Genomic DNA, 27079 nt, shown 5'->3' on the forward strand with positions numbered 1-27079 from the left:
GTTGGTATTTCATGTATATAGTTTATATGATAACTCTCCATTATTTAAACTATTTGATTAACTAGACACGCCATTCCTTAATCATGCCAGACATCAAAGAGCTTACTATATGCAGAGACTATTCATACTGACACCAGCAAGAGAGAGAGGGATGCTCATTCTGCAGAGAAACCAGTTAGCTCTTTGTTACTTTGTAGGACACCATTCTGGGACTCCAATATTGGTAAGTAAGGAGTTTGCCTGTGCCTTCTTCGGTTGCTGGACCTCTGGGGAAGAAAGTCCAATGGCTAAGAGAGAAATGAACTTGAGCATCAGACAGCTTCTGAAGACTTTTAAGGCTGGTTGGCTATTCCTGGGAACTTTGTTGAAGACTGTGCTGTCTTTTCTGGAGAGATGGATGGATGAATGGGCTAAAGATAATTACAGTGGAGCTCCATGATTAAGGCACTTGGTGGACATGCAGAGACGAATTCTCAGCCAGCTTCCCTTTCTTTCCACAGTGAATCTGAGCTCTACTTCACACAAGGGGACAACAGAATAGGAGGAAAATATTGGAAGGCTAAATATGTAGAGTACATTGATGAGACTTTTACTCGAAGAAAGAGACTCTCGGAGGCAGAAGCCCACCTTGGAATTCTTGGTACAGTAAAACCATTGGTCATGTTTTGAATGGGGGAGATGTTTTAGGAGGGCACGTGCACCTACCATGGAATGACTTCTCCTGCTCCTGTTTGTGTCTCTCTGTCTTTTCATCCTCTTCTCCTTCCTTCTGTCAATATTTTACAGGCCCTGTCATCAAGGCGGAGGTTGGTGATACCCTGTTAGTGACCTTTGCCAACAAAGCTGACAAGGTCTACAGTATTTTGCCTCATGGTGTGGTCTATGACAAGGCCTCTGATGCGGCCCCCAATGTCGATGGTAAGTCTCAGCCTGGGCCTTGGGAGGAAACAGGATGAGTGAGCCAAGGACTTAGACCTGGACAGACTGATTCAAACCCAGGCCCCTTCACTTCCCAGCCCGGTGAGCTCGGGCAGTTGTTTCAACTTTTTCAGCCTTATTCTCCTCACATATCAAATGCGAATAATGACACTCACGTTGGGAAGGGAAGGAGAGAATTCAGGACAGGGTCTGGCCCGCAGTAGGTACTTAAGAAATGTTAATGCCTTCCCTTTTTCCCCTTAGTAATACAATAATGTCAAAGTGAGCTACTTTCATAGTCACCCCCACTTCTTTCTGCTGTTGGTTGCATGGGATTCTGGGTGAAAGCTGAGGGGGAGATCTGATTTCCAATGTTTTACTGAAATCAAAATCTTACACGTGGTCTTTGCTTTGTATCTATTGACAGATATTTATTTAAAACCAATATTATGTGCTCAGCATCATATATGGCCTCTCCCAATCACAGAGTGGGTAGCACAGGCCCTCTACATGTGAGAAAGACAGCTTCTGCCTGGTGGCCGCAGGAACCATCCTTGCATTCATGATACTGCTTAGGAATCTCTTGGTTGCATTGGAAGCTTTCCCAACACCGCAACAGACATCATGCCTGCCTGGGATACTTCTTCATGCCCAAGTATGAGGCTAGTCCCGGTCCAGAGTAGGCTTTGTGGTGATGGGGAGGGAACAGAGAAGGAATGGAGGAAGAATTCCTTCTCCATAGACCCACCTTCTCCTTTTCCTGCTGCAGGAACATCTCCTGTACCTGCACTTTCTTCCTTGGTCACATGCTCACAATGACTTGTGTGTGCGTATACAGAAGGAATACCAGTGACAGCTCAAATGTCTACACTTCCTATCATTTAACTCAGAAAACTTACTGGGCACCTTTTTGCAAAGCTCTGGACAAGATGCAGAAAGGCTCTGGCTTAGTCTGGTTGGAGAGATTCGGTGTGTCTGTTTGGCAGTACAATGCAAAGTCTTTGGAATCAGACAGCCCTGAGTTTGAATCCTAGGTCTGTCATTTATCAGCTTTGTTACCTTGGGTCTTCACTTTCCTCCCCTAACTTGTAGTTTTTTGGGTTATTTCCTAGTTCCGTCGTCTAGATTTCAAACTCTTTTAGAGACAGGGCTCTTGCTTAACTTTTTGGGGCATCCTCTGCAGGGTCAAGTATAATATATTCCACACAGGAGGCACTCAGTGATATTTTTATGGATTTACATTTATAGATTTATATATAAAATGGGTAATTGTCACTCTTTTAATATTTGCTAAACCCAGTATTTGAGTGAGAAGTAGTATCTGTGAAGATATCAAATGTGAAGAAGATAATCCTTTGATATAAGCTTCTATCTCATAAAACAGCAGATTGTGGCAGTGAGCTCGCTGGTAGGATACAGTGAAAACAGCTGTCCTACCAAAAGCATCACCGGAGACAGGCGCACCCAGGGCTGGAAGACCCAGGCTGACAAGTTTAGTGCTCTCGGCTGCTGCTTTCAGTAACTGTATCATTTATCTCCTCAGGATTTCTGAAGCCAGGGGCACATGTTAAGCCAGGTGAAACCTTCACATATAGATGGATGGTGCCTGAAGGCGTGAGCCCAACGGCTGATGATCCCCCGTGTCTGACCTATCTTTACTTCTCAGCAGTCGAGCCAATCAAGGACACCAGCTCTGGCCTCGTAGGGCCTCTGCTAGTCTGTAAAAAGGGCGTTCTCAGTGCTGATGGGACACAGGTAGGTCATCAGAGGTCACCAAGTTCTTCTTAGGGTTATATGTAAGCAAGATAAAAAATATGACGACAGATTAGATGCTAATAAAGAGTCAGTTAACAAAAAGCAATTTTTCCTCATTCCTAAGTACACTGAGTACTTAGTATCTGCCAGATGTTGTGTTGAGGGCTTTACCTACCATATCTAATTTAACTTTCAAAAAAAGAAAAAAACCATGAAGTGGGGACTACTCACATTCTTATTTTGCAGATGAGGGAATTAGGGCTCAGAAAAGATAAGTCATTTGCCCCAGTTTTCACAACATGTAAGCAGAATGGCATTAGAACCCAGGATCTTTTAAAATATATTTGATACCTTATTTCCCCCTCCTCAATTTTTTATATTATATTTTGAAAAATTTTAAACCTACGTTATTTCTTTCCATAGCCCACAATCTTAAATTATTGCCCTCTAAAACACCATTTGATAAAGGCAGTAAGTGTACATGAGGTGTATGAGAGCATAAAGCAAAGAGAACCCATGTCTTTGATGAAGAGTTAGGAAAACATCATGGAAGTGGGACACCTAAACGGGACGTTGAGATTGAATAGGGTGGCAGACCATCAAAGTTGAGGGGCTCTATGCATGAAGGACAGAGCCCTGCAGGACATGGCAAGTTCAGTTTGTTGCAAGGAACTTGGCCTCGCTTTGGTCCAAGTGCCAGAAGGGAAGGGCCAAGAGATGAGGCCGAACAGGTAGGCTGGGACCCGTCACTGAGAGAGGAGATTGTCCAGTTTAAGGAGAGAGGTGTGATCAGACGGCACTGCTGAGGATGCCTCTGGAGCAGGCAGGGGTGAAGGATGGGTTGGAAGGGAGTATGTCGGGATGGGAAGACGGTTGAGGGACAGAACATAGAGTTACCTCTCTGGTTCAGCTTCAAGGAAAAGCAGATTTCAGCAATGCAGGAAGTTGTGTGGTCAGACATGCTCAGATGGACGGATTAGGAATATACACAGTGGGAAGTAATCCATAGTCTCTTCAATCTCAACTCAAGTTCACATACTTTAGCAAAGTCCATGAGTTACACACATTCATTATTTCACTCAAGAACACGTATTGAGTGCCTGCCTTTCTGGGCATTGTTCTTGGAGCTGGGGATACAGAGGAACCCCAAACTTGCCTACTCTCACAAAGCCTACACTGTAGTGGGACAACAGTCAAAAAAATAAGTTTATAAATAAAATACAATTTCAGGTGGAGATAAATGCTGTAAGGAAGATTAAAGTGAGTTAAAGTAAAGTGAGTGAGTTTGCAGGCGGATGGAAGGTGAGTGATGGGGTGGCCAGGGAAGCGCGCTCTGAGGAGGTGACGTTTGTGCAGGGAACTGAACGGAGTAGAGAGTGAGCCGAGCAAGACCTGGGAGAACCTTCTAGACAATGAGAACAGCACATGAAAAGGCTCCAGGGCAGGAATGAAGCTGGTGTGTTCACAGAAGAGTCAAAGGCCAAGGTTGCTGGAGTAAGCTAGGGGGTGAATGAGGTCAGGGAGAGAGGCTAGGACCAGGACACGGAGACCACGGGAAGGAAAGAAAGACAGTAATGAGGAGCCTGACGACAGGAGTACAACAGAGCAGAAGAGCTTCTGAGCAGGGACTTACTTCCTCTGAGGAGGTCACCCAGAGAGGGAGAAAGGTATAATGAGAAAGGTGATCTTAGGGGATGTAGAGTGAATTTATCAGAATCATGTCCAAAACCCTGAGTTACAAAATGACCCAATATATCTAGGGCTACCATTGAGCATAATTTTCTTTGTGTTAACTTTGAAAGTAGGGCTAAGAATTCCTCTAAGCTGTACTTTAATACTCATTTCTGTCTTCCCCATAGAAAGGAATAGACAAGGAATTTTACCTGCTCTTCACAGTCTTTGATGAGAATCTGAGCAGGTATCTTGATGAAAATATTCAGAAGCTTACCTGGCGTCCCTTCAGTGTTGACAAGGAGGACAAGGAGTTTGTGAAGTCCAACCGAATGCACGGTATAAAAAATGTCTCTCCCTCCTGTAAAGGAAAGTCATAGTCGCATTTGAAGTGAAAATGTTTGCAATGCCTTAACTATCTTAATTTTGGTTTCTTGAGTATTGTTCTCAGTCCCGAGTGAAATATTTCATGGCTTCAGCCTCACAAGGTATGGTGAAACCTCCCTAACTCCCAGAGATGTGAAACTTAGTTAATACTTCTGAAGCACTTTATCAGCCTTAGATGAAGCAACACAAAATTTGAACTAGCAAAGATCACAGTACATCATAAATGTAGAAAGTTACTGACAAAATGCTCTCCCCTGGGTTTGCAATAACATCATGAAGTCTGATAACCTGAGTGACAGTTGGAGGTAATCATTATACAGCAAAGTCTCTCTTACCAAGTTGTATGCGTGACTGTCTAAAGTGTTCATTTGTAAAACACTAGCCATTCCTGTCCAAGATCGTCATGTAGGAGGAATTAGTGAATTATCTTTCTCTGTCTCTCTTCTGTCAGCTGTTAGCGATAGCAAACCACCTTGTAATTGGTACGATGACACAGATTCTCATTAGTCTTGGGCACGTTACCCAAGGTGGGAGAGTAACACACAAGAGTCCGAAATCAAATGGCTGCCAGAGTGTGGAGTCAACAGAAATGCTTAGAGGTAGGAGAACAAGATGGCAGAGGAGGAAGCTGCAAAAATACATCTGTATATGGAGCAATTCGCTCTGAAAGCTAACCTGAGACTGGCAGAAAGACTTCTGTACAACCAAGGCTGTAAGGAAGATCCAACGAAATCAAGCAGGAAAGGAAGAGAAGCAGTCAGGTCCAGACCTGTGCCCCTGGGAGGCAGCTCAGAAGAGGAGGAGGATTACATAGGCGGAGACCCTCCCTGGGGTTGAATGATTCAAGCCACACATTGTGCACCTCAGACCTGGCGTCTGATACTGGGAAGACTAGTCCTCTAGGCTGGTTGGAGGGCCAGTGGAACTAACAGGAGGGCCGTGGAAGCCAGGTCTCTGCTCATGAGGAGTGCACACACGCTTGCTTACTGGAAACAGGGCAGAGAGGCTGGCTTGAAACTGCATGTGCTGCTGGCCAGTTTCCCGTGACTTCCCCGGCACGCACCCCGGCCTGAGCCTAGCGATTGCTACAGGCCCGCTTGCTTCATGACACAGCTCCACACTGGGGTGAGGACGACTACGACGAAGTGGGAAGCTTGGCTGTGAGACACAAAGGAGGCTCAGACCCGAAGCAGCATCTGAGCAGGGCAGGGACAGCCGTTTCTGGTGCTTATCCAGAAAGTGCATCAGAAGTAGTTCAGGTCTCTGACTATGACCAAGGCACCACAGCCTGTGCCCAGACCCGCACCAAGTGTCCGCTCCAGCCCTTCTTGCTCCAGTGCTGCTCCCCTCTGGGGCAGGGGTGCCGGTGCTGGGAGCAGAGAGAGCACACGTTTAAAGGGAATGGAGTAAGCTCAGACCCAGCCTTCGTGGCTTCTGCTCCAGCAACTTGAGGACTTAAGCCAGGCTTATCAGAAGACAAGAGAAAGTATCCAAATTTAAAAAAAAAAAAAAGAAAAGAAATGAAAGAGGAGAAATAGCAACCAATATTGCAGAGATACAAAAAATCATAGAATACTACCAACAGTTTTACACCAACAAATTGGACAACCTAGAAGAATTAGAGAAATTACTACTAACATACACCCTCCCAAGGCTGAATCAGGAAGAAATAGACAATCTGAACAAACCAATCACTAGCAATGAAATTGAATTTGTAATTTAAAAAAAAACCTCCCAGCAGACTAAAGTCCATGTCTAGACAGCTTCACAGGGGAATTCTACCAAACTTGTAAAGAAGAGCTAATACCAATCCTTCTCAAACTGTTCCAAAAAATTGAAAAAGATGAAATGCTCCCAAATTCATCTTATGAGGCCACCATTACCCTGAATCGAAAACCAGACAAAGACACTAAAGTAAAATCTTTGATGAATATTGATGCAAAAATCTTCAACAAAATACTAGCAAACAGAATCCAATAATTTATAAAAAGGATTATACACCTGGTATTTATTCCAGAGATTTAAGGATGGTTTAATATTCACAAATCAATGTGATACAACACATTAACAAAAGGAAGAATAAAAATCACATGATCAACTCAATAAATGCAGAAAAGCATTTGACAAAATTCAGATCCATTCAGGTTAAAAATTCTCCTCAAATTGGGTATAGTGGGAACATATTTCAACAAACCCACAGTTAGTATAATACTCTATGGTGAAAAGCTGAAAGCCTTTCCTCTAAAATTAGGAACAAGACAAGGATGCCCACTCTTGCCATTTCTATGTAACATAGTATTGGAAGCCCTAACCACAGCAATCAGACAAGGAAAAGAAATAAAATACATCCAAGTTGGAAAGGAAGAAGTAATATTGTCACTATTTGCAGATGACATGATACTATATACAAAAACCCCTAAAGTCTCACCAAAAAAAAAAAACAAACCTGTTAGAACTAATAAATGAATTCAGCGAAGTTGCAGGATACAAGATTACTATACAGAAATGTGTTGTTTTTCTACACACTAATAAGGAACTATCAGAAAGAGAAAGCAAGAACACCATACTGTTAAAAGTGCATCAAAAAGAATAAAATACCTAGGAATAAACTTAAGCAAGGAGGTGAAAGACCTGTCCTCTGAAAACTGTAAAACATTGATGAAGGAAAATGAAGATGATACAAAAATATGGAAAGCTATCTCATCCTCTTGGATTGGAAGAATTAGTATTGTTAAAATGGCCATACTACCCAAAGCAATCTACAAATTTAATGCAACCCCTATCAAAATGCCCATGACATTTTTCATGGAACTGGAACAAAAATCCTGAAATTCATATGGAATCATAAAAGACCCCAAATTGCCAAAGCAGTCTTGAGGGGAAAAAGGAGAAAACTGGAGGCATAACCCTCGCAGACTTCAGACTATACTGAAAAGCTGCAGTAATCAAAATAGTACGATGCTGGCACAAAAACAGACACATAGATCAATGGAACAGAGTAGAGAGCCCAGGAATAAACCTACACACTTACGGTCAATCAATCTACAACAAAAGAGGCAAGAATATACAATGGAGAAGAGACAGTCTCTTCAATATGTGGTGCTGGGAAAACTGGACAGCTACTTGTACAAAGATGAAATTAGAACATTCTCTCACACCATATACAAAAATAAACTCATACTGGACTAAAGACTTAAATGTGAAACCTGAAACCATAAAACTCCTAGGAAAAAAAAACATAGCCAGAGCATTCTTTGACATAGATCGTAGCAATAGTTTTTTTTTATATCTGTCTCCTAAGACAAAAGAAATAAAATCAAAAATAAACAAATGGGACCTTTTGTACAGCAAAGGAAACCATCAGCAAAATGAAAAGACTACCTAGTCAATGGGAGAAAATATTTGCAAATGATATGATGGATAAGGAGTTAATATCCCAAATATATAAACAGCTTATGCAACTCAGTACCAGAGAAACAGTCTGATTTAAAAATGGATAGAAGACCTGAACAGACATTTTCCAAAGAAGATATACAAGTGTCTAACAGGTACCTGAAAAAAATGTTCAACATCTCTGATCATCAAAGGGGAAAGGTAGGAGTATGAGATTAAGAGAAATAAACTACTATGTATAAAGTAAATAAGCAACAAGGGTATATTGTACAACACAAGGAAATATAGCCATTATTTAGTAATAACTTTAAATGAAGTATAATCTATAAAAATACTGAATCACTATTTTGTACACCTAAAACTGATATAATATTATAAATCAACTATATGTCAATAAATTTTTTTCAATGCCTAAATCAAGATAACAGGTGCTGAACTGCTTGTCTTAGGACCAAGCATAACATCTGTGTGGTTGTTTTTTTGGGGGGCCTTTAAAATATTGTGGGATGGTCAACCAATCTTCGACAAAGGAGGCAAGAATATATAATGGAATAAAGACAGTCTCTTCAGCAAATGGTGTTGGGAAAACTGGACAGCAGCATGTAAATCAGTGAAGCTAGAACACTCCCTTACACCATACACAAAAATAAACTCAAAATGGATCAAAGACTTAAACATAAGACAAGATACAATAAATCTAGAAGAAAATATAGGCAAAACATTATCTGACATACATCTCAAAAATGTTCTCCTAGAACAGTCTACTCAAGCAATAGAAATAAAAGCAAGAATAAACAAACGGAACCTAATTAAACTTACAAGCTTCTGCACAGCAAAGGAAACTATAAGTAAAGAAAAACGACAAGCTACGGAATGGGAAAAAATTTTTGCAAATGAACTGACAAAGGCTTGATCTCCAGAATATATAAGCAGCTCATATGACTTAATAATAATAAAAAAAAAAACCCAATCCAAAAATGGGCAGAAGACCTAAACAAGCAATTCTCCAAGCAAGAAATACAAATGATCAATAGGCACATGAAAAAATGCTCAATATCACTAATTATCAGAGAAATGCAAATCAAAACTACAATGAGGTATCACCTCACACCAGTCAGAATGGCCATCATTCAAAAGTCCACAAATGATAAATGCTGGAGAGGCTGTGGACAAAGGGGAACCCTCCTACACGGCTGGTGGGAATGCAGTTTGGTGCAGCCGCTGTGGAAAACAGTATGGAGATCCCTCAAAAGACTAGGAATAGATTTACCATATGACCCAGGAATCCCACTCCTGGGCATATATCCAGAAGGAACCCTACTTCAGAAAGACACCTGCACCCCAGTGTTCTAGCAGCACTATTTACAAGAGCCAAGACATGGAAACAGCCTAAACGTCCATCAACAGTTGACTGGAGAAGGAAGATGTGGTATATTTATACAATGGAATACTATTCAGCCATAAAAATGACAACACAATGCCATTTGCAGCAACATGGGTGTCCCTGGAGAATGTCATTCTAAGTGAAGTAAACCAGAAAGAGAAAAATACCATGAGATCGCTCATATGTCAAATCTAAAAAAAAAAAAAAAAAAAAAAAGAACATAAATACAAAACAAAAACAGACTCACAGACATAGAATACAAACTTGTGGTTGCCAAGGGGGTGGGGGATGGGAAGGGACAGACTGGGATTTCAAAATTTGTAGATACTGACAGGCATATGCAGAATAGATAAACAAGATTATACTGTATAGCACAGGGAAATATATACAAGATCTTGTGGTAGCTCACAGCAAAAAAAACTGTGACAATGAACATATGTATGTTCATGTGTAACTGAAAAATTGTGCTCTACGCTGGAATTTGACACAACATTGTAAAATGACTATAACTCAATAAAAAAAATGTTTTTTTTTAAAAAAAACATTATGGGAAAATAATGAAATAGCCCCTAATTTTCCTCCTTCCTAAGGAAGTCCTTAAAGTCCAAGGTTCCAAGTGACCCACAGCACCAGCTCAGACTCCTGTGGTCCTGGATGCTCTGTTCCAGCAGATTCCCCTCTTGGACTATGGAAAGCAAGGAGTAATGTACTTTCAATATCATCTTCTACAAAAGTTTTGTTATAACTGCATCCAAAATTTGTTTCCAACTTTTCTAGTAGCCAATAAAAATGGTAAACTAAACTAGAGATTAGAAAATTTAGCAATCCCTTCATGGAGAAGCTAAGTTGCAAAAGAAATAATTTATCATACGGGAGGCCTGTATATAGAAAACATTAACCTAATGGGCCTTATCAAATCCAGTCCCATCCTGGTTTGGCAATTTGAAATAAATTTGTATATTTTGAACACACAGAATGTGTCATTTTTAAGGAAAACTGTGTATTTTGGTTTAAATTTTACATTAATTATACATTAAATTCCGTCTCCAGTCTTAATTTGAATGGAGTGAGAAGAAGAAAGATGGCAACAATGCCAATGAGAAAATGTCTTATACGGCACACAGTGCTTTGCGTTGTAGCCATTGTATAGTTTATCTTCAAAAAATGAATGAATGAATTTCCACAAAGAGAGGCTTAAACTAGAGTTCCAAGGCAGCAGCAGATTCTCCATCAGCCAGCCACAGACTAAATTATTAGCACCCCAATTTACAATGATATGTCTTCAATGTTCAATGGACAAGATGTAAATAATTTATCTGCAAAAGCATTATCAGAGGTTTTGTTTTGTTTTGTTTTGTTTCAGAAAATGTGATATTCTCAGCAGCCCTAGGGCTTCTTGGAATATCTACTAATGATATAAGATATTTGAGTAAAATTACCAAGCAGGTAAAGAAATTAAAAAGTAATTTTATTTGACAATGGGATTGTAACAGAAGATCATTCATATGTATGATGAAGAAGCATTAGAAGGAGGAGGGGTAGAAATAGAATCTCTCTCTCTAAGGGACATAAAAATTAGACACAATTATGTGTAGTCACCCCTCAGAGCCATTCAGTCATGGCATTCATCCCTCACAGAGGGAGAATGTGGTTTCTCAGTTCTTCTCAAGGCACTGCTCCAGGTGGCCACCAGCAATGGATTGAAGTTGATGTAAAAGAGGAAAACAATTTGCATTTCTGGAGATACAGAGGATTTTCATATCTAAGTGATCATTATTCAGAGTCCCTTCAGTTCTTTTACTGAGGTAGGGAAATCAGAGTTACCATAAGGCAAAATTATTTACTTGAAGACTAACCTCTTATAATTTAGCATCCGTTGCCCACACCAAAAAAAATCCCTCTCTACTGACCAGACATGCAAATACAATGTCAGTCAATTGCAAATCTTCCAAATGATGCAGGATCCACGGAACAGGAAAGGGATGGTAACTTCCAGAATCAAATGCAAAGCTAATGAGGATCTGAGAAAATTAACTAATGAACTAATTAGTTAAATTAAATTTTAAAATTAATTAATTAAATTAAAGTTTGAAAATGAACTAATAACTGAGGAAGAGACACTTAACAAGGGAGCTGACAGGATAAGAACCTTAAAAGAAAATGATTTCCATATCAAGACTTTTAGAGAAGACTTTGGGGAAATCGGTGAGGCCCGTAAATATTTTTACAAAGATGATGTTCTTTATAATCTATAAAACTAAAATGTGAAATGAAGGGTATCATATTACACCAATAATCAATTTTGTTAGAAAAAAATTACGCTGGAAAACAGCCCGCCTTTTTCTTTATTGATTCTTAGAATTCAGGCCCTGTGTGTACATTGTTAAATAGAACACTTACTCAGTTTTAGTGAATTTTCATTATTCATTGTTCATTTTAGTCTCCATCTTAATCTGATTCACCATGTGATTTTTCCCCAGTACTATTTATTCTCTGAGAATAAGGATTTTCTGTAAATGGTTTGAATGTGAACACCACTGCTCCCAAACACACTGATAAGCTTTCACTAAGATGATGTGTTTTCAGTAGGTCTGCAGAATTGCAGCAGGCCCTGACTATCTTTTTTCTTCCATTTAGCTATTAATGGCTATATGTATGGCAACCAGCCAGGCCTAACCATGTGCAAAAAGGATAGAGTTTCCTGGCATCTGATTGGAATGGGCACTGACACTGACATGCATGGAGTTTATTTTCAAGGGAACACCATCCACCTGCGAGGGACTCACCGCGACTCCCTGGCCCTGTTTCCCCACGTCTCCACGACGGCATTCATGCAGCCGGGCGGCGCAGGTAAACCTGACGGGCTCAGCTGGGCTGACCAAATTCCTCTCTTCAGGCGTGTACTCTTAGGGGCCTTCCTCAGAAGAAATGGGTTAAATTTTGGCACTTCAGGGTGTGTAGGAAGATATACAGTCTTGATTGTAATCAGAGAATCCTAACTATTTTACTCCCAACACATAGCATAAAGGACAGAGGAGAAGCATCTAAAATAACACTCACCAGGCAGAAATGGGAGTCCTCTAGATGACCTTGCCTCCAAATCCTGGGAGAGTGCTCTTGATTTATATCCATGAACAATTCCACCCCAAGAAAGAGGATATTTTTATGTTGTTCTCTGTAAGCGCAAATATCATTTTAGTTGCTGCTCCGAAGCATCTACGGACATGGACAGCCCAGTGGCTGCTTCTGGGTTATGGATGTGAACTCGCCCTCCTTCTCTAGAGACTGATGGTGGTCCCTTGATGAGTTATTTGGGGACTTCACTATTGTCCCTCTCTTGGGTACCCATGGGGCAAGCTGTGTTGGGTCTTAAGTCCATGGAGAGCCTATTGAAGTTCCAGTACCTGTCTTGCCTGAGAGATTCCCAAGCTAATTAGGTAAGACCGGGGCATTTTTATATAAGATATACAGCAACATATGGAAGGATGTGCTAACTGTCTTATGAAAAATAAGGATAGCAAATGCTGTGTATGGGTGTTCAACATGTTTCTCCAACCCAACTTTTCATTAGTCTTAAAAAGAAATCAGTATGCTACCCAAGATGAGCACTTGCCAGCTCTGTCTCCTTTGTGCATGGGTTTTCCCTCCTTGCTTCCCAGTAGAACTGCAGTTGAGATACTTCTCAGTGTCACTGGTTAAGAATTTGAGGTTTGGGCTTCAAAACCTTTGTCCAAGAACAGCCTGAGACGAGGAGCCCCATAATCCTTGTAAACTTCTAGTATTCAGCCTTTCTATGTTGATCAATTGATCAATGTAATTGACCAATTATGAATCATCCTAAGGGATGCCTTGGGAACAGTGACCTTTTTCAAAAGCACTCTCCAAGACCCAAGAGGGGAAAGGAGGGAACCCACCAAATTGTTTTAATCCATAGAACCAGGCATTCAAATTGCTTTGAATATGACTCGTGTGCCCTATAGTCTTCTAAAGAGCTTCATGACAATGTTTTCCAGTTGATGTTCGGTGGTGAGTATAAATCTGTGACTGCTTAAAAGCTTAGTCATTTCACCAATTCCTGTCCCATATCACTAAGCCAAAAGAAATGCCCAAAGCTTAGGGAGAGTAACCTGTTGTAACTCAAACATTTTATCTTTGTTCTTTTTTTTTTTTAAACCACTTTTTGCTGTATGACTGATATACAAAAAGCTATATATTTGATACTTGCAAATTGATGAGTTTGGAGATAAGTATGCATCTGTGAAAACATCACCACAATCAAAACATTAGGCACCCTTTGTTCTTAGAGAAGATAACTCCTCGTCTGTTGAAGAACATGATGAGCACAGAAGTGATGGGCAGCCTGGAGAACAGCCTAGGCAGAGGAAAGTCTTTCCACATTTGTCTTCTCTGTGGTTTGACAGAGACTTTTCCTCATGAAGGTCATCATCAGTACCTGGGGGTGCTAGGGTACCCCATGAACCGGCGGTTTGGGCTTATCCTGAAGGGGTAACTTGGCAATATTTAGACGTGTGTAGCATGATGAAAGCTACCTCTGTGCATCGTAGAGAGTTAATGAGAGCCACACTGATCATGCGCCTCTGAGAACAGAATCTCCTAGAGGAAGAGAAGATTTATTGATCCAGTAATTTCTCCGAGAGTTAATATCGTCCAATAATTTGGTTTTATAGATTTTATAGGGAGTTCAATTAAGATATGTATACCTGATGCCAAGGGGTCTAGAAAATTCAGCTTAAAAATTACGTAGTTCTCAGTCAGATGTGACTGCTGGTATCTCTTTCTTCTTTTCATCTGGCGTAATGTAGACCTACCACTGGAAACAAGACCGCCTCTGCTCAAGGGCTTAATGAGGAAATACCTCTGACTTTAATCATGACACCTTACTTGTGCATTGCTCTGTAAACCTTAGGAAATCCTTTAGGGCAAAAGACATGACTTCAGAAATGTAGCCTAATTGGAACTTTGTCTAGAATATTAATCTTACAGGTAATGAGTTCCTTTTAAATTGGGCTGGGTGAAGATAATCTTGCCTTTCGGTGATTTCCAGCAGTGACTATCTTCCAACAGGTGTGAATGGTAGGGAAGACCCAGAGAAATCATTCTTGGCGGCAAATTTGCCAATTTTATTTTTCCATTACAAATGAATTTCAGATGGCATTTTTCCCCATAAGTAAATACATTCAAAGTGATTTATTCCCCTCAGGGTCTGATTCTTAAATCCTATATACAGTTGATGTTTTAGGAACCCACCTTTCTGGCTATGGTTATTTATTTTGAATAAAATAATGTAGATTTGCTAGCAAACTGAAACCCAAACCATGGGTTGAGCACCGCACCCAGTGCCAAGCCGTGTCTCTTCCAGGTATCTTCAGGGTGCTCTGCTCCACCCTGCACCACTTCGAGAGAGGCATGAGTCAGATATACGAGGTCAGCAGCTGTGGCAACAGGGACCCTTCTGAGCAGCCGTACGGGATGATAAGAACCTTTTACATCGCCGCTGAAGAGGTAGAATGGGATTATGCCCCTAACAAAAACTGGGAGTTCGAAAAGCAGCCGTTGGACGCAGGAGGGGAAAGGTACCACAGGCGAAGCCGCCAAGTCTCTTGGGTGGGGTCGCACATGCTCCATGGACGTTTGTCAAACGTGGAAACCTAAAAAAAAATACCCTGGTTTTGTCTGCCCAGTTCTGGCAGGCAGAGATTTTGCTCACAAGCACAAAAGCTTAGGGAGCGGCCATCTGCATCCGGGGAAGGGGTCTGAAGTCATTTTGAGGGCACTCCCCTGGCGGGCTCAGTCCACCTCCGCTGGCTGGTTCCAATGGACGTGGCTTTGATTGTGCTCCTGGAGTGAAAGGGTTTTGGGAAAGAGGCCCAACCCACAGTGATCCTAGGAAGAAAAAAATGGTGCAGAAGCAGGTAGAGATGGGGTAAGAGTACGGGCTGCTGTAGATTGAGGGCCATGGGGAAGGGGGACTGAGGAGGAACCACTGGCTGATCGCTCCCCCAGTGAGGGACACCCAAGGAGCGAGTAGGAGGCATTTGCAGAGACCCTGAGTTGGGGCAGGCAAAGCCGGTCTCTTTGGTAGGCCAGGTACCCAGAAAGTCCTCAAGATTAACTTTCCTGTAAATGTGCTGTCAGCCAGGGCTAAACACCAGAGAATCAGCGGAGCTCAAGACCCCTGCAGGCTTGTAAGCCCTGGTCCCCTATCTGCCCGAAGTCCACCAGGGCGCACTGGGGTGTAGCCAAGGAAGAAAGGAATAGGAGCATCTCAGGTGCAGACCTGCAGTTAACACCCTCTGCTTGGGTGTCACTGCCCCGTACACAGATGAGGAGACGGCTCAGAGTGAAGTCATCCAGCTAGTCACCGGCACAGTTAGAGTTGAACGTAGAACATTTTGAAGGACACATCCATGTTCTCACCACCACATCACGTTGACTTTCACGCCCTTGTTCCTCTTTGTTCTTTATTACTGCACTCCCCTCGCCCTCCCTTCCCAGCACCATGTTAATCCTCTGTGTCTGTGCCCGCCATGCTGTGCACCTGGCTGTTCCTGATCTCAACCTGCGTTGTCTCTCTTGTTACTTGGCCTCTGTTTTGAGGATTCAGGTTCATGGAACATTGAGTATAACAGTGCCACCGTATGGACAAGTGAAGAAACAAAACGATTCTTCATTTTATTATTTTTTTTAACATTTTTTATTAAGTTATGGTCATTTTACAATGTTGTGTCAATTTCCAGTGTAGAGCACAATTTTTCAGTTATACATGAACATACATACATTCATTGTCACATTTTTTTCTCTGTAAGCTACCACAAGATCTTGTGTATATTTCCCTGTATAATCTTGTTTATCTATTCTACATATGCCTGTCAGTATCTACAAATTTTGAACTCTCAGTCTGTCCCTTCCCACCCCCTCCCCCTCGATTCTTCATTTTAAAAAGATTTGCCTCAAGGACAGGACGATTTAAAATTCATTCAGTGATTCATCAGCCCGTTTGTTAAATCAGACACCCCTCTCCTGCTAAATCTGCCAATTACAGTGCTGCCGACACAAGCTAAAGACTGACGCTGCAGTTGAAAATGAGATGAATACTAATTTGGCCTTTTCTAAAGTGATTATTTCATTAAAAAGCTGTCATCACTGAAGAAATAATTGTATAATAATTTTTTTTGCATGTCCAATCTTAGCCCACCAGTGTGTAAGAAATCTAGCCTTCATCATTTTCTTGAAACACAGTGTAGTTTCTGTTTTCAGCCCCGTCCCTCTGGGCTGACAGGAAGCTTTAGCTGTCGTCTTCTGGGGTTGTCTCCCCAGTGACATAAAGAGGCACGTTGCTGGGTGTGTCTGCGCACTGCCCCTGCCACACTGGATTTTGCCCATAAATAAACAAAAGCAAAATGAAATGAGAACGTATTCACCTATTAAAAATACAACTGACCTGTAGATAAAAATGCAGCACAGAAATGAAGTGCAAGCTCTCCCAGTGGCACGTCTGTGGGCCCTCTGTAGATAACAGCCCAGGAACAAATGTCCCATCTGCACCTCAGTTGCTATGCCTCTGCCCTTTGACAGAAGGCCATATCATAGGACACCTCTGGTTTTCAAGCCACCCCTCAATATGGGTTTTCCCTGAGACATTCATTGTCCTGGTCAGCACAGACTCTCTGCCTCACCTTGGCACCTGGAAGTCTTTTCCCAGGGCTTCCTAAGAGCAAGCACAGTGGGGAGACCTCAGGATCCCAGAAAGGTAACATATGGGACCATCAGCACAATGCCAGGGTTTGCACAGTGGGAGGGAATCTGAAACCAGAGAGTAGGTTGCCATAGACAAAGTTGTATTCCTAATATTCCTGAGCTTGTGGGCTGATAGGCATGTAATTTAACTAATCTGGAATTCAAGATAAGAATTGCCATCTCTTGAGGACCCCCCCATGAGCCAGACATTTTGCTAGGGATTTTACAAATCCTATCTGATAGGACCCTCACAACACGCTTGGCCCATTCCATCAGCTTTGGCCTGGCATCATCATGTGACATCCTAGCACGCTGATGATACAACAGGCACTTCCCTGGGGCTCAGTTTGTGTCTGACGCAGGCACAGCTTTACAGATGTTAACTCATGCGAGCCTCACGCCAGCCCTGGGAGGTAGATACGTTGTTATCACCTCCTTTTGCAGAGGAGGGAAGCTGGAAAACCAGAGGTGGCTCTGGAGCGTGTGCTTGTCACCACCACACACATTCCAAGGACTCCCGGAAAACAGAAATAGAAGAAAAATTCTCTTCCCTTGGAAAGCACGAAGTGTAGGGTAGAAAGAAGGTCTCCATGCCTTTGTTAAATACCTACTGTGTGCTAGGCTTTGTGCAAAGGGCTGAGAAGGGCAGACAAGGTCTTTTCCACACAGAATTAATGATCTGTGGGGAAGACAAAGTGTGCACAGGGAACAGCACATGGAAGGCCTGGAGGTGTGGAGGGCACGTGGAAGGCAAGAGTCGATGTTCAGAATTGTGTGAGCGTACCGCATGTGGGGGCCAGGGATAAGAAACGAGGTTGCGGAGGTTGGCAGAGGCAGATAAGGAAGAGGTATGAGGGCTCAGTTGAGGCGTTTGTGAGTGGGAAGCCATAAAAAGCTTCTTCCACAAGGACCGCCTGCTCAGATGTGTAGTTGAGGATCCCTCTGTCTGCAGTGTAAAGAACAGAGGGAAGCGAGGGGCATCGGTAGCAGGGAAAGTGATAAACAATTCTGGTTCATGCAGGTAAGTGATGTAGGTGGCTTAGGTTAGAGTGTAGGCAGTTTGATGGTGGGGAACAGAAGGACATGAGAGACGCTATATTTTGGAGATGAAATTGATAGTTTTTTTCTATCTTTTGTGATGATCTAGCTTGGTGCTTAATTAAATATACAGTTGATCCTCATTATGCACAGATTCCCTATTTGTGAATTTGCCTACTCACTGAAATTTATCTGTAACTCCCCAAATCAGTTCTTTGGGCCATTTGCAGATTTGAATAAAGCGGTGAAAAGTTGTGTCACCTGCTGAGGTCAAACAAACGAGGCATCTGTCTGCCTTCTTGTTTCAGCTCTCGGACTGAAACAAGTGTCCTTTTTGTGGTCTATTAGTGCCACTCCCCCCCACCTCAGTTTTGTGCTTTTTGTTGGTGATTTAGCTGCTTTAAATGACCCCCCAACATAGTGCTAAAGTGTCGTCCAGTGTTCCTAAGCACAGGGAGACTGTGATGTGCCTTACGGAGGAAACACAGGTGTTAGATAAGCTTCATTCAGGCACAAGTTATAGTACTATTGGCCATGAGTTCAGTGTTTATGAATCAGAAATATATATTACATTAGATGTCTTTGAACAGAAACACACATAAAACAAGGTTATATATTGATCTGTTCATGGAAATGTTGTAACCAGAGACTGGAAGGAACCTAACCTCGTATTTCCCCTGGGAACAATGGCTCGTATATGTTAATTCAGTGTTTAGGGTTACTTTCTAGCACATAACTACTGTGAATAACAATCAGCTGTATCTATATTTTTAGTTGGGCATATGCACAATACACAGCCCACAGACTCTCTTTAAAGCGGAAAATCATGAGGCGGTGCAGAATGATACATATGAAATCTGGAGGGATGCAGGATGGTAGAGTGTGTGTGTGTGTGTGTGTGTGTAAACGTGCAAGCATGCGTGTGGTTAGTTAGTCCCAAGAAGAGAAGTGCAACTTCCAAGGGCCCTTAAGAGTCTCTGACTAAGGCTGGCCCTATTCATCACCCAGTAGGGCTTCAGAGCAGTGGTCCCCAAGAGTGGGCCACAGGCTAGTGCTAGCCTGCCCACATGTGAGCCCCCTGAGGTGCTTTCAAATGCAGATTCCTGGCCCCTTTCCCAGAGAGCCTGGTGCAAAAGGCCAGCTCCCCAGGGAGATCCTGATTGCTGCCAGCTTTGGGAAGCACTGCGCGGGTGCATCCCCTGAATCACAGAGAAGCAAAGTTCTACCCTGCAACAATTTTCATTCCTGTTGCTTCCGATTTGCAGGCACGGAGATATCTTTATGAACCACACTGAGAACTGGATCGGCTCTCAATACAAGAAGGTGGTTTACAGGGAATACACCAACGGAGAATTTGTGGAGATCAAAGCCCGACCGCCGAGAGAGGAGCACTTGGCACTCCTTGGTATGGCGCAGATCGCCGCCGCGCACCGCCAGCCCCCAGTGCGCGCGCGCGCACACAGGTCCAGTTAGATTTTTGCCCCAGAGGGGATGGAAGGAACAGAGTAGCCTGACTGCATTCGTCGAAGTGCGACAACTTCCTGCTTTCTGGTTATCAGGGAGCTCTCTGTGTGCTCAGCTCATACAAACAGTAGCTGTAGTCAGTCGGCCAGACAACTCGCAAACAGACATCCCTATTATCAAGGCAGCATAACCAGTATCTATTGCTCTGAAGTTCCTTTGCCACCTCTCCACTGAGCCAGGAGATGATTTCATCTGAAACAAGTTGATGCCTCAGAACAGCAGGCAGAGTGTTTGCATAACTCCTCCAGGGTCCTCAGTCTTCCAGGCCAGTGCCTTAACAGCACACCAGGAAAATAATCCTGACCAAAGAGGAACCCCTTATGCGGAAGGGGTGCTCAGGTGAAAGGGCTGGTTTCAGTTCCAGGGGCCCCAACTTCCAGCCTTCTGAGAACTGACTCCACCTGTCTGATGCCCTGGGCCGCCTGACCTGGCAACCAGATAAGCTCTTCCTGCTAACCTTCCCCACTTTTCTTTACCTGAGCATCACCAAACCTGGCCCCATGATGAAGAGAAGATCTTAAAACAGAGGGCTAATCTAGATGATTGTTTGAAATTCGTTTCCACTTTTAAATGTACAAGGTAACTTATATAAATAGTAAGGCTTTAACAGGTGTTTCTTATTATTAAAATAAGGCACCACGACTGCTAGCTTCATAAATTATTAGAAGACCCATCCACCTTTGCCTACACTTTCACCGCCTATTAACATCAGCCGCTACCAAGTGAGTCATCTCTTGTGGGCACATTCTTTCTTTTGCGCCCTGTGTGTAGCAGACGGCTGAAGAAAGGGTGCTCGTCCTGCAGAGGGGGCTGGGCTGCCTCTCAAAGGGCCCCAGTTGGTTTGCTCAGTACATTTGACACAGACCAGTGGCTTCATCAGAGGCAAGCCCGGCAGCACTGCAGCCAGGGGAGCCGGAAGCCCATCCACTCGTTTTCTGCAACTCAGGGAGAGGCCTGCACTCCTGGAGCTGCAAAGCGCACAGGGCAGGCACACCTCTGGTCAAGACTGCTTCCTGTGATCCACCAGGTAGTAAATCAGAAGGCATTCACCCCTTCCCACCAGTACAGCAAGGCATGTGCAACTTAAGTGGTAATGAATATACAAATAGTGATTTTAATAGATGCAGCCACATGCCCTTATCTGTAACTGCCCAAAATTACTATTTGAAAATATGCCTAGGTTTTTCCTTTCTAGTTTTATCATTAAAAAAAAAAAAAAGAGTGCTGGGAGGTGAGGGTATTGCTCAGTGGTAGAGTGTGTGCTTAGCATGCGCGAGGTCCTGGGTTCAATCCCCAGTACCTCCATCAAAAAAAATTTTTTTAAGTGTGCTTTTCAGACACTCCCTGATTCATACTAAAGATTTTCTTCAGATTTTCTTCCAAAGATAAGAATAGTCCAACAAATTTTAGACTTATTTAGGCCTTTACCAGTGTAGTTTTCCCTTGGTATCTGAAAGGGAATGGTTCCAGGACCCCATGGGCACCAAGATACTCTGATGCTCAAGTCCCTTATGTTACATGGGGCAGTCCTGTTGGCCCTTCGTATCTGCAGATACAGAGCCCAGATACAGAGGGCCAACTGTATTTTTCAGAAAAGCAATTAAAACCATGGTTTGAATCAGTGAAGAATGGACGGGTGTGGTCAGACCCGTGATGGCAAGTGTATCTCCCTGTGAACCTAGAATGCAAATCCATCCTGTGAACCATTCGGGTCAGGTCTGAGGTGCTGCCAAATGAGAGCCTGTTTCCACCTTCCTCAAGTGGTGCCTCAGGAAGATGACAGTGCGGGGCAAATTGTGTTGGTGCCACATTCTGGGCACCAAGAGGCACCTGTCGTGGATGAGGGCATCCCACAGTAATGCCGGTACAGGCCTCTCCAGTGACATGTGGGCCGATTTCCCGTGGCACTCAGATGGGCTGTTTCTAACAGAAATGTGCACATGTGAGGAGGGGAAGAGCACACGTCTCATGAAGGAATTCAAATATAGAGAAACAGCATTGGACATTGGACATCATTAGTGAAGTCATCATATTGATCATAAATCAATATACATGTTTTAATTTTGGTCTTATCTTAGAAATCCCTTTCAGACACATTATTTCATTGGATCCTCGTTATTATTATATCCATCTACCAGATAAGGAGCAATTTTAGATGTACCAAAGGTTACACACAGGGGGATTATAACAAAGTTACCATATCACATGGATGTGACTTTTCCTGGAGAGTAGGTAGTAAAAATTTAAGCATTTACTGTGTTTTAATACACTGACATGAGCACTTTACTATATTATTTTATTTAGTCCTCACTGTAACCTTATGAGAAAGGTGTCATTAAACCTATTTTGCAGCTGAGGAAATTGAGACTCAGGTAGATTACCTGACATACTCAAGCCCTATCTAATAAGTGAAGGAGGCAGGATTTGAACTCAGGTTGGTCCAATTGCCAAACAAGACATGGAATTGAATGCTACACAGAACTGCCCTCTAAAGGAAGTACATTAACAAAGAAGCTAGCCTTTATTTTATTTCGCCAAACACTCCCTACGGGGACGTTAACACCAGTGTGGAAAAGACCAGCAATTATGCACACAGGCTTGTGTTTTGCCTTCAGGCCCAATGATTCATGCCGAGGTTGGCGACTCCGTCCTGATCGTGTTTATGAACAAGGCCAAGCGCCCCTACTCCATCTCAGCCCAAGGTGTGGAGGAGGCGGACAGAGGGAAGGGACTCCAAGTGCCCGTCACAAAGCCAGGTAACTTACCCCAGATGCCTGCTGCTTCCTGATGACTACTCCAGACTCAACTCTGTTCTGATCTCTGAAGGGTCTTGGAGAGCTCATTTTAACGTCAGTGTGTTCTACCCCCTACCCCAGTGAGAAATCACCATTCATCCAGTGGCCGAGTGTCTATGGACTTTCTTCAGCTCCATCAGGGATCTTAAAGCATAGTAAGGCATAGAAACAGCTAACACTTACTGAACGTTACCCTTGTGACAGGTGCTTTGCTTTATATTCTAAAAACCATTTTAAAAACTCATTTATTCCTACAATAACCCTGCAATTCAGATTTCATTGAATCTGATACCATTGATTATAATGTCAATCATTATTTTATCTGTTACTAAAACAAGAAAAAAACCCGCTGCCAATTAAATTTTGACATGCCACTGATTGAAAGATATATCCTGACATCAGAGGTGTTAAATTGTGAAAAATGTGCATCCTATAATCGGTGGAATACAGCATTTCAGTGTCCATTTAACAGGTGACTGAGGTAAAGAGGAGTAAAGAACTTAATCAGGTCAAGCGTTAGTAATAGTGGAACCTCAGCTTGGTGGACTTCAGAACCTGAGCTCTTAACCACATGTTTTTCTCAAGAGGCTTAAAATGAGTTTGGAAGAAGAAAAGACAAACAAGAGGAGTCATTTCAGTAGTACAGTAGATTATACCTGATGAAATTCTAAGTGGTAAAGAATTTCAGAAATATACCTGCAGGTACTGATAAAAGTTTCAGAGACGGAAAATCCATGAAGATTGATTGATTAACTAGGAGCAATTAGGGAGAGCTTTACGGGAGATAGAACTCCAGTTGGGTTTTAAAAGATTCATTGAAGGGAGAGAAGATCTCACAATTTAAGAAGCTTCTGTAACATTTACACAGTTGAAATGTGGTTGTAATAAATGTCAGGAGCCTCTGTGACTTTCGGGTATGAAATTGAAAGCAATCATAGGTATAATTACAGGAGTTAGATTCCACTTTACCTCTTATAATACATAATAACATTATAATTCTTAATGCTATAGTAATTACCAAAAGGTCATATAAACTTTTAAAAATTAAAGATGTATAAAAGAAGAAAAGAAAACAATCTTATGAATTACCAGAAAAATTTAGCAAGGTATCTGTTCAAGGATGGCGTTGGGGGAAGGAAAATCTTCATTAGCTACTATTCCAGCTTCTGCCACCTCACTTCTCACTATCAGAAGCCTGTGTTTTGCTGCTTCAAGAAACTTATCATGAACAGCTAAATGTCTATCTACAGAGAAATAGTTAAGTAAATTTTGGCATATCCTTTTAATGGACCATTCTGCAGCCATTAGATGACATTTAAGAAAGTTTTAATGACATGGGAAAGACTTGGTAAGCAAAATACAAATATAGAGGAAAGACCAAAAGGGAAGTAAGCCAAAACGTTTTCATTTTTATTTATTTTTAGTTTGGTGGGGATGTAATTAGGTTTATTTATTTTTACTTATTTGTTCTTTAATGGAGGTCCTGGGGACAAAATGTTAATAATGGTTTTATCTTCCTAGTGGTATTTCAAGCAGCAGAGTAATAATCTTTTCGACTTCTCATTTTCTGTACTTTCTATGTTTACTATAATAGGTATGTCTGGCTTTGATGAAGAGGGAAATGGTTTAAAATGGGTCAAAAAAAAGTCATTAAATATATTATTTCTGATGGTTGAAAGCAACTCCAAAGGGAGGGAGGAAGGAAGGTGCCAGTCAGGCATGGGGCAGGGGGTGGGTGCTGGTAGGGCTGTGGGCAAGCTGGCTTGACCCCTCCCAGGCTGTTGTGCCCTGGTGGTGAGGACTGGGAAGGGACACAGCTCCTCTGCTGACTGGCCTTCCGGGAGTCCTAGATGTGAGGGTCGTGGGGGTGGGAAGAAAAATGATTAGAACATGGCAAAGGAGCTTTTTTTTTTTTTTTTTTTTCCAATCCCCACAGGGTCTCTAATAAGGTGAAAGGTTCAGGAGAGCCCAGAGATTAAAGATAGGAGGAAGAAACTAACTTTGTGTAAGAAGTCCAGGCAAGGTGGAGAAGGAAGTTTAGTCTGGGCATGCATCAGATGAGGAGCGCAAACTAGCATTTTAAGAAAAGTAAGCGGCCCCTAACCCTATCAAATTTCTTCTTCTTTTATTAAATCACTCAACAAATATTTCCTGAGCACCCTCTTTTTGTTGAGAGCTGTGCTCCCACCTGGGGTGGCCAATAGATTGTTCCAGGTTTAGTAATACCGCCCTTGTAGTCACTTGCATTTAGAAAGCGAAATATCACCCTTTTAATCTTGTGATTCCCAAGGCATAGGGGCTATAATGAAAAATCATGGAAATTAGGCCCAAAGTTATATGGCTAACCAGCTGGTGTATGAGCAAACACGGAGCAAAGTTACAGGTAAACGTCACTTATGTTTGCTTTGTGGCTCACACTCAGCTGTAGGGTGTTTGTCACCATGGGGTGGGTAGTGGGACACAGATAGTTTAAAAGGAGATAACAATTTAAATGAGCCTTTTACAATGTGATTATCTTGCTAATTCACGAGTCTATTTATGACTCCGAGCAAGGCTCTGGGTCAGCCTCAGGGGCTGCATAGACGGGGTGGGGGCTGGCAAGGGAGGGGAGGTGCATGCATATGTTATTAGTATACATGCAATTAACAATTATTTACTGCCTTCAATGTGAGGCACTATCCGAGGTATTTTATTTCATTTAATCCTCACAAACAATTCAAAAACTGCAATGACTAACCTGCTTTACAAAGAAGGAAACTAAGGGTCAGTGAGGTTAGGGAGCTTGTCAAAGGTTGAGCAAAAACAAGTCAGTAGGGTTGAGAGCTGATAGGAGGTCTCCCTGATTCTCTCTTGTTCTAACCATATCTCACCTGCCTCACATTAGAATCACCTGAGAAGCTTAAGGACCAGCCCCCAGATACTCTAATTTCATTGGTTTGGGATGAGGCCTGAGCAGAGAGAGTTTACAAAGCTCCCTGGTGATTTGAAGAAGCCAAGGCTGAGTCCCAAGGTAATTCAAGCACAGCTCTTGGGAAGGAGGTATGAAATTTGAGAAGAAAAACTACTGAGGTATAAGATAAGTTATTTCCTGAGTAAACATCAGTTGATAACAGAAAAGGCAAACTAGGAATGGAAGGCTGAAATGAAAAATTTGCCATTTTGAAATTACAGAAAATCAAGATGTGAGTTAATAGGAACATTGCTAATGAGTAGGGGATTCCCCCCAGCAGTAAATTTCAACCAAAATACATACAGAATCTGTCTGCATTTTTTCAGGTAAATCGTCTGGAACAGAGGTAACACGGGTAAATTTTTTTCTTCTCTTTTGTTTCAGGAGAAATAAAAACTTACAGATGGAATGTCCCTAAAAGGTCTGGCCCAGGGCCATCGGACCCAAATTGTATTCCGTGGGTTTACTATTCAACAGTAAACTTTGTGAAGGTGAGAGCCACCAAAGTGCTCTAAGTAATGTGACTTAACGTTGACTGTTCAAATTATCATAATTCTGGCGGGTAAGTGTGAAGAGATGTACTGGTGTAGAGCAGGGGTCTCCGACTACGGCCATGCCCATTTGTTTGCACTGTCTATGACGGGGCTGAGTGGTTGTGATGGAAATGGTCTGGGAGACAAAGTAAAAAATACTTGCTGTCTGACGCTTTACAAAAACAACGTTTGCTGACCCTTGACCTAAAGTCTGGGGAAAAAAAGCCAAATAAAATTTCAATGTTTCAATTACCAAATTTAGAACTTAACAAGGTAGTTTGAAGCAAGAAAGAAAATGTGCATAAATAACCATAAAATAATAATTTATTATACCATGGTTTTGAACGTGTGGAATCTATCATTTTTAAAAGCATTATCACTATGATCAGGGCTCAGGAAAGAAAACAGACTTCACGCAAACTTAGTAACTGAAACTATAAGCTATTGGAATAATAAATAGGCTAACTTAGAAATTAAAGGCAAAAATTCAGTATTGAACTTGAGTCAGATGTTGTATATAAAATGACTAGTCTTGATTATATGTCATAAATCAAAGTCCAAACTAAGGTCATATCCAATATAAAACGTAAACATTGCCCATTATAAAAATTTTTATTATCTTAACCTTCCTCTTAAGTATTAGATGGCTACATTAATGTCTTTGCGTTGTATTGGACAGTGCAAGAGTTCGGGAGGAACATACAAGACACTTAAAAAAATAACGTTACATTGGAAGTTTGGCTGATACAAACTACTATGTACAGGATAGATAAACAACAAGGTCCTACTGCACAGCACGGGGAACTACATTCAATATCTTGTAATAACCTATAATGAAAAAGAATATTAGATACGTATAACTGAATCACTATGCTGTATACCAGGACCTAATACAACATTGTAAATCAAGTATACTTCAATAAAAAATGTTTATAAAAAATACATACATATTAGAATTATGGGAAACCCACAT

The 27079-nt window shown here is 42.0% G+C and overlaps 1 protein-coding gene across 2 annotated transcripts in view; it reads left to right on the top strand.

The window, feature by feature from the left end:
- Window positions 1-27079, top strand: part of HEPHL1 (hephaestin like 1) — a 70485-nt gene that overhangs the window by 33234 nt on the left and 10172 nt on the right. For both annotated transcript variants that reach the window (XM_010988902.3, XM_010988903.3), the window contains exons 7-15: window positions 501-640; window positions 787-918; window positions 2462-2673; window positions 4533-4683; window positions 12146-12358; window positions 14889-15102; window positions 19570-19709; window positions 22444-22584; window positions 25958-26064. In XM_010988902.3, the coding sequence (XP_010987204.1) occupies window positions 501-640; window positions 787-918; window positions 2462-2673; window positions 4533-4683; window positions 12146-12358; window positions 14889-15102; window positions 19570-19709; window positions 22444-22584; window positions 25958-26064 (1450 nt within the window). The remainder of the gene's footprint in view (window positions 1-500; window positions 641-786; window positions 919-2461; window positions 2674-4532; window positions 4684-12145; window positions 12359-14888; window positions 15103-19569; window positions 19710-22443; window positions 22585-25957; window positions 26065-27079) is intronic.

The sequence above is a fragment of the Camelus dromedarius genome, chromosome 12, assembly GCF_036321535.1.
Source record: "Camelus dromedarius isolate mCamDro1 chromosome 12, mCamDro1.pat, whole genome shotgun sequence".
NCBI classification, from domain to species: Eukaryota; Metazoa; Chordata; class Mammalia; order Artiodactyla; family Camelidae; genus Camelus; species Camelus dromedarius.